This window comes from Salmo salar, chromosome ssa09 (assembly GCF_905237065.1).
Source record: "Salmo salar chromosome ssa09, Ssal_v3.1, whole genome shotgun sequence".
NCBI classification, from domain to species: domain Eukaryota; kingdom Metazoa; phylum Chordata; class Actinopteri; order Salmoniformes; family Salmonidae; genus Salmo; species Salmo salar.
The window spans coordinates 107,899,330-107,908,234 of record NC_059450.1 but is presented as its reverse complement, the minus strand read 5'-3'; the positions used below and the strand labels follow the sequence as shown (position 1 = coordinate 107,908,234).

At 43.3% G+C, this 8,905-nt stretch overlaps 1 protein-coding gene across 1 annotated transcript in view; it reads right to left on the bottom strand.

Moving 5' to 3' along the window:
- Window positions 1-2,261: 2,261 nt before the first annotated feature.
- LOC106612330 (cis-aconitate decarboxylase-like) overlaps window positions 2,262-8,905 on the bottom strand; it is a gene marked incomplete at its 5' end in the record, with an annotated part of 7,902 nt that continues 1,258 nt past the window's right edge. The window contains one exon of the mRNA XM_045686992.1: window positions 2,262-3,543. Within this exon, the coding sequence (XP_045542948.1) occupies window positions 2,593-3,543 (951 nt within the window). The remainder of the gene's footprint in view (window positions 3,544-8,905) is intronic.

The window sequence follows — 8,905 nt, the reverse complement described above, 5'->3', positions numbered from 1 at the left end:
TCTCTGTAGATCTGTATATAGATCTCCTCCTAACTCTCTGTAGATCTGTAAATAGATCTCATGACTCGCTGTAGATGTGTATATGACAGTGATTTCGAAGTATCAGACGACGAAGATCTTGACACTGACCTCTGTGATTGCCAACAAGGGTTTTGCCACCAAGTACTAAGTCATGTTTTGCAGAGGGGTCAAATACTTATTTCCCTCATTAAAATGCAAATAATTTCATAACAATATTGACATGCGTTGTTCTGGATTTTTTTGTTGTTATTCTGTCTCTCACTGTTCAAATAAACCTACCATTAAAATTATAGACTGATAATTTCTTTCTCAGTGGGCAAATGTACAAAATCAGCAGGGTATCAAATATTTTTTTCCCTCACTGTATATATATATATATATATAGTATATTTGTGTTGTTATTGTCATGTAATGTATATATGTATATAGTATCTATGTGTTGTTGTATATATATATACATATTGTATCTATGTGTTATTATTGGATATATAAATATACATATAGTATCTATGTGTTATTATTGTATATATAAATATATATATAGTATCTAAGTGTCACGTCCTGACCAGTAATAGTTTTTTTTGTTATTATAGTGTCGTGTCTTTGGGTACCATTAACTTGAATACATGTTTATCAATTAACTCCCTGTAATTATTATTACGCGATTAAACTGATTAATCGTTTAACTGTAATTAACTAGGAGATCGGGGCACCAAGGAAAATATTCAGATTACAAAGTTATAATTTTCCTAATATAACTTTCCTATATTATAACATTATATATTCTATTCTATTATAGTATAGGCCGATTATCTTCTGGTTTAAATGGTGTATTTTACCTCGTTCCAGTCTCATTCCAAACGTCATAAATTGTTGTATCTGCACGAACCCAGCCTTTACTAAGAGTCATCCATACATCAATTGTCTTAAAATCATTTATTTACTAAACTAAGTAATTCACAGAAAGTATACAAACAGTAATTATCATCACAAATAATTGGTAGGGTAATGTGCCCTAGTGGGCTAAAACAGGCATGGCTGGTGTCTTGTTAACAATGGGTCATAAACGGTCAGCTGAGGAGGTACACAGAGTTCATTAATATTAACAATTGACATGCTATTCCTTTGCACATGAACGCTCACTCATTCGGGAACAATTGCAATCAATATATATTTACGCTCAGTGTGTCGTCGGGATCCTTGTTGGAGCGTCGTTCTGTTGGAGAGTTTTGTCCGCATTCTCTCTCTCTCTCTCTCTCGGTTAGAATGGATCTTTCAAAGCGACATTCATTAATGTCGTTATAGAATGGATGTTTCGTTGGTCTTCGCGTTCAATGACATAATTTCTAGCTGCAGACTATTAATTATTATCAAAGACTTGTTCTTATTCTGTCGGTATCAATAGTCTAAAAGTTAACCACGTGGTATAGTTCACTTTCAGTAGAGTACTTGGATGGTCAAACCTATTGGCCAACTCGCAACGGAGTGGAGGCCTGGTCTGAAGAAAGTAAATCAGGGTATAGTTTTATAGTGAACATAGAACAGGCTTGTCACATGACGCCTGGTCCTGTCTGTGTCCCTGGGGGCGTGCCGATGACTGAGTTAAGCTTGGTACAGAAATACAATTCTATCACATTAACATCAGTACATAGCATCTCAATGTATTACAAATAGCTTTATCCTTATTAATACATTTTATACAACCATGTGGATGCAAGTCTCAAGGCTGAGGCTATTATATAAACCGTTTTATGGTAATATGGCTATATTGTCTCTTCTGAGTATCACAAAATTGTACCAAGCGGACCAGTTCGTAGCTGGATTCTTCACCAATCTTCCATACCTTCTCCAGAACACAAATGTCAATCGGTTCCCCAATTCTGTGAGTTGGAAGAATTTCCTGTGTCTCTCTATGGGCCATGTGGCAAGAGATTCTCCTGGAATTTTACCACTCCTTCACACAGGGACTGGGTGGGGGAAGGTAGGTTGGGGGATGGTGCAAGGGGGAGGGGGTCAACTGTCCTCCCTGTACTCAAAGAGGCCAACGTCATGACAATAGTATCTATGTGTTGTTATTGTCAGGTAACATTCCCATATTATTGTTGTTGTGAGAACAGTGCTTCTGATACAGTGAGGTAAATGAGAAGGACTAAACAGATTAAGGCTATAATTAGCATAATGAATATTTTTATTTATTGAAAATTCAAGTATAGAATCAGAATAATATACGTTTGATAGAATACAAGACAGTTGAACAAAATAGAAAATAAACTTCATAATAAATTCATATGTACATACACGTCCATCCTTCAAATGAATTGTTGTTATTGTCAACATCCACTCAGGACTGTAGAGATACGTTGTCAAGGAAACACAGGGACCCTATTGGGGTCATATAAATGATACAGTACTTAATAATTTAGCTTTGATTCTTTAAATAATTGTATTGTCTCTTCCCTCACATTGGAAGTAGATTCTTCATTGTATCTCGGCTCACAGTGTAAAGTGTTAACATGATATAAAATGCAGAAACATCAGCTGGTCAGGACTTCTGTGATATGGTGTGTGTGATCACTGTAGCTGCTCCAGCAGAGGAGAGCAGTCCTCCAGTCTGTCTAGTCCCTCTACAGCCTCTATCACACCCTCCACCTTCTCTCTGGGAAGGACCGCCCCAGCGTTGCTACGGAACTTCTTCCTCAGGCTCTCATTGGTCAACGGGTTACGCCAGTGACCATAGAAAGTATCACAGCGTCCCTTCAGGACGTCCCCGTCTACCAGCGTCACCTGCACCTCGCCGTGCATGCGGTCAAAGTTAGCGGGGTTGTCATGGGGATGCTCGACGTGGACACGCCCCAGCAGGGAGTAGAGGTCGGGGCGCTCCTGAGAGAATGAGTCCATGGTGACCTCTCCGTCCAGCAGGGCAGAGCAGGCGTTGAACTGGCAGGAGTGTCTGGCCTCATGCTCCGACTCCGGGAACGGACGATCAATGTACTTTGAGCGGGGAACCCTGAGCAGGATGTCCTGGACCTGACCTACGACTCCTGACCCATGCTCCCCCAGCAGCAGTTTGTGTACAGCGGCAGCAGCGTCGGCCACCCAGTGCATCCCCAGGTGGGCCGGGAACCTCTTGAACCCTATATCCTGGTCCTCTAGGAGGAACTGCAACCCCTCTTCCTCTGGGGATGCCAAAGGTCGTGGGGCGTAGTCCTCGTAGAAGGCGCTGAACCCTGCGACCCCGGCGGTGTCATCCAGGACCCTCGGTGAGGCTTTCAGACCTCTAGAGGCCAGTAGAGCCGCCTCAAGCCCCAGCCGCGCCGCGTTGCCGATGTGGAGGGGTTTGGACTGGGTGGCGGCGTTAGCCATGGGGGCTCCTGATAGGCTGGCAGCGATTGCCAGGGCGTGGCTACACTGGGAGCGTTCCAGAGAGAGGAGGCGGGCGCAGGCTGCTGCACTACCCAGAGTACCCACAACAGTCGGGGGGTGGAACCTGGAGGGAGAGGGGGGTGGTGGGAGAGAGAGGTCAGATGTTAACCTCTCTAGGCTAGGCGGGACGAATTCGTCCCACCTACGTAACAGCCACTGCTATCCGGTGGCGCGATTTTCAAAACCTTAAAAATCCTATTACTTCAATTTCTCAAACATATGACTACTTTACAGCCATTTAAAGACAAGACTCTCGTTAATCTAACCACACTGTCCGATTTCAAAAAGTCTTTACAACGAAAGCAAAACATTAGATTATGTCAGCAGAGTACCAAGCCAGAAATAATCAGACACCCATTTTTCAAGCCAGCATATAATGTCACCAAAACCCAGTAGACAGCTAAATGCAGCACTAACCTTTGATGATCTTCATCAGATGACAACCCTAGGACATTATGTTATACAATACATGCATGTTTTGTTCAATCAAGTTCATATTTATATCAAAAACCAGCTTTTTACATTAGCATGTGACGTTCAGAACTAGCATACCCCCCGCAAACTTCCGGGGAATTCGCTAACATTTTACTAAATTACTCACGATAAACGTTCACAAAAAGCATAACAATTATTTTAAGAATTATAGATACAGACCTCCTCTATGCACTCGATATGTCCGATTTTAAAATAGCTTTTGGTGAAAGCACATTTTGCAATATTCTAAGTACATAGCCCAGGCATCACGGGCTCGCTATTTAGACACCCGGCAAGTTTAGCACTCACCATAATCATATTTACTATTATAAAAGTTTCATTACCTTTTGTTGTCTTCGTCAGAATACACACCCAGGACTGCTACTTCAATAACAAATGTTGGTTTGGTCCAAAATAATCCATCGTTATATCCGAATAGCAGCGTTTTGTTCGTGCGTTCCAGACACTATCCGAAATAGTAAAGAAGTGTCACGCGCATGGCGCAATTCGTGACAATAAAATTCTAAGTATTCCATTACCGTACTTCGAAGCATGTCAACCGCTGTTTAAAATCAATTTTTACGACATTTTTCTCGTAGAAAAGCGATAATATTCCGACAGGGAATCTCCTTTTCGGCAAACAGAGGAAAAAATCCCAAAGGCGGGGGCGGTCGGGGTCACGCGCATAAGCCAGTGTCTCTTGATCGGCCACTTGAGAAAGGCGATAATGTGTTTCAGCCTGGGGCTGGAATGACGACATTCTGTTTTTTCCCGGGCTCTGAGCGCCTATGGACGACGTGGGAAGTGTCACGTTAGAGCAGAGATCCTTTGTAATGGATAGAGATGGCAAAGAAGGCCAAGAAATGGTCAGACAGGGTACTTCCTGTACAGAATCTCTCAGGTTTTGACCTGCCATTTGAGTTCTGTTATACTCACAGACACCATTCAAACAGTTTTAGAAAATGTAGGGTGTTTTCTATCCATATGTAATAAGTATATGCATATTCTAGTTACTGGGTAGGAGTGGTAACCAGATTAAATCGGGTATGTTTTTTATCCAGCCGTGTCAATGCTGCCCCCTAGCCCTAACAGGCTAGAGGAGGTTTTCATCAAGGATCTCTCTGTACTTTGCTACCTTCATCATTGCCTCGATCCTGACTAGTCTCCCAGTCCCTGCCGCTGAAAAACATCCCCACAGCATGATGCTGCCACCACCATGCTTCACCGTTAAGATGGTGCCAGGTTTCCTCCAGACGTGACACTTGACATTCAGGCCAAAGAGTTCAATCTTGGTAAGCAGGCAACATCATATTTTTGATGTGCACAGATAGTCACTCGGTTAACATTCAATGTTCCCGTTAAGTCATACATCATCAGATGGCAGTAGGCTAGATGTGTTCGTTCCAACCTAAGGATTCATTTGATACCCCCCATGTAGTGGCACTCCTTCTCAAAAAACGTACGCTCGATCCCTCCGATGTCAACAACTACAAACCAGTATCCCTTCTTTCTTTTCTCTCCAAAACTCTTGAGTGTGCCGTCCTTGGCCAGCTCTCTTGCTATCTCTCTCAGAATGACCTTCTTGATCCAAATCAGTCAGGTTTCAAGACTGGTCATTCAACTGAGACTGCTCTTCTCTGTGTCACGGAGGCTCTCCAACCTACTAAAGCTAACTCTCTCTCCTCTGCTCTCATCCTTCTAGACCTATCTGCTGCCTTTGATACTATGAACCATCAGATCCTCCTCTCCACCCTCTCCAATTTGGGCATCTCCAACGCGGCTCACTCTTGGTCGCTCCTACCAGGTGGCGTGGCGAGAATCCATCTCCGCACCACATGCTCTCACCACTGGTGTACCCCAGGGCTCAGTTCTAGGCCCTCTCCTATTCTCGCTATACACCAAGTCACTTGGCTCTGTCATATCCTCACATGGTCTCTCCTATCATTGCTACACAGACGACACACAATTAATCTTCTCCTTTCCCCCTTCTGATAACCAGGTGGCGAATCGCATCTCTGCATGTCTGGCAGACATATCAGTGTGGATGACGGATCACCACCTCAAGCTGAACCTCGACAAGACGGAGCTGCTCTTCCTCCCGGGGAAGGACTGCCCGTTCCATAATCTTGCCATCACGGTTGACATTGTGTCCTCCTCCCAGAGTGCTAAGAGCCTTGGCGTGACCCTGGACAACACCCTGTCATTCTCCGCTAACATCAAGGCGGTGACCCGATCCTGTAGGTTATGCTCTACAACATTCGCAGAGTACGACCCTGCCTCACACAGGAAGCGGCGCAACCCCTACAACTCATCCAGAACACCGCAGCCCGTCTGGTGTTCAACCTTCCCAAGTTCTCTCATGTCACCCCGCTCCTCCGCACACTCCACTGGCTTCCAGTTGAAGCTCGCATCTGCTACAAGACCATGGTGCTTGCCTACGGAGCTGTGAGGGGAACGGCACCTCCGTACCTTCAGGCTCTGATCAGTCCCTACACCCAAAGAAGGGCACTGCGTTCATCCACCTCTGGCCTGCTCGCCTCCCTACCTCTGCGGAAGCACAGTTCCCGCTCAGCCCAGTCAAAACTGTTCGCTGCTCTGGAACAAGCTCCCTCACGACGCCAGGACAGCGGAGTCAATCACCACCTTCCAGAGACACCTGAAACCCCACCTCTTTAACCTCTATGGGACCGGCGGGACGAATTTGTCCCACCTACGTAACATCCACTGCCAGCCTGTGGCGCGATTTTCAAAATCTTCAAAATCCTATTACTTCAATTTCTCAAACATATGACTATTTTACAGCCATTTAAAGATAAGACTCTCGTTAATCTAACCACACTGTCCGATTTCAAAAAGGCTTTACAACGAAAGCAAAACATTAGATTATGTCAGCAGAGTACCAAGCCAGAAATAATCAGACACCCATTTTTCAAGCCAGCATATAATGTCACCAAAACCCAGAAGACAGCTAAATGCAGCACTCACCTTTGATGATCTTCATCAGATGACAACCCTAGGACATTATGTTATACAATACATGCATGTTTTGTTCAATCAAGTTCATATTTATATCAAAAACCAGCTTTTTACATTAGCATGTGACGTTCAGAACTAGCATACCCCCGCAAACTTACGGGGAATTCGCTAACATTTTACTAAATTACTCACGATAAACGTTCACAAAAAGCATAACAATTATTTTAAGAATTATAGATACAGACCTCCTCTATGCACTCGATATGTCCGATTTTAAAATAGCTTTTTGGTGAAAGCACATTTTGCAATATTCTAAGTACATAGCCAAGGCATCACGGGCTCGCTATTTAGACACCCGGCAAGTTTAGCACTCACCATAATCATATTTACTATTATAAAAATGTCATTACCTTTTGTTGTCTTCGTCAGAATGCACACCCAGGACGTCTACTTCAATAACAAATGTTGGTTTGGTCCAAAATAATCCATCGTTATATCCGAATAGCAGCGTTTTGTTCGTGCGTTCCAGACACTATCCGAAATAGTAAAGAAGTGTGCGCGCTTGGCGCAATTCCTGACAATAAAATTCAAAGTATTCCATTGCCGTACGTCGAAGCATGTCAACCGCTGTTTAAAATCAATTTTTACGTCATTTTTCTCGTAGAAAAGCGATAAAATTCCGACAGGGAATCTCCTTTTCGGCAAACAGAGGAAAAAATCCCAAAGGCGGGGGCGGTCGGGGTCACGCGCATAAGCTAGTGTCTCTTGATGGGCCACTTGAGAAAGGCGATAATGTGTTTCAGCCTGGGGCTGGAATGACGACATTCTCTTTTTTCCCGGGCTATGAGAGCCTATGGACGACGTGGGAAGTGTCACGTTAGAGCAGAGATCCTTAGTAAATGATAGAGATGGCAAAGAAGTTCCAGAAATGGTCAGACAGGCCACTTCCTGTAAAGGAATCTCTCAGGTTTTGACCTGCCATTTGAGTTCTGTTATACTCACAGACACCATTCAAACAGTTTTAGAAAATTTAGGGTGTTTTCTATCCATATGTAATAAGTATATGCATATTCTAGTTACTGAGTAGGAGTGGTAACCAGATTAAATCGGGTATGTTTTTTATCCAGCCGTGTCAATGCTGCCCCCTAGCCCTAACAGGTTAAGGAATACCTGGGATAGGATTAAGTAATCCTTCTAACTCACCCCCCCTACCCCCCCCCCCAAAAAAATATAGATGTACTATTGTAAAGTGGTTGTTCCACTGGATATCATAAGGTGAATGCACCAATTTGCTAAATGACGTAAATGTAAATGTAAATGTAAATGTAGCTACAGCTCAATCACAGAACAAATGGAAGCTTACCTTGGAAGATGTTTGCTGTTTGGTGAAAACTTGTAAAATAAACATTTTCACTCTCGGGGCTGGTGATCAATAACGGAAGGTCACAGGCAAACAAATAAGATATCCTCATGATCTGTGGAGTCCCGGCTTTCGGTGTGAATCAACGTATTATGTGTTTATTTCGTTTATGCTTCACAGTGCCAACTGAAATGTAGGTAGCAGCCATCTTGAAATGAGGTCATCGGCTCGTTCTGTTCTTATAAATTTGTATGGCCATATATGATAGTAAGTCATACCAAATATTTGACGGCACTGATCAATAGCCAAGATACTCAGCTTTCTGCAGACACCCTGCGTTTGCAGAGAGTGGCTACCGTTCTCATACCAGACTGAATTTAATTTTAAAAAATCAAATACAGTCTCCAAATTTGGGGACTTTACATTTAAGAGGTTTTAAGTGACAAGTGGATTTTGCACCCCTCAAACACAGGAAATAGATGGCTGAAAATGGCAGATCCTCCGGTGGGCGAGGCATGCTAGTATATCTACTCAACATGTGTCTGGGCAGATCTAGTGTAAATATATCTACTCAACATGTGTCTGTGCAGATCTAGTGTAAATATCTCTACTCAACATGTGTCTGTGCAGATCTAGTGTAAATATCTCTAC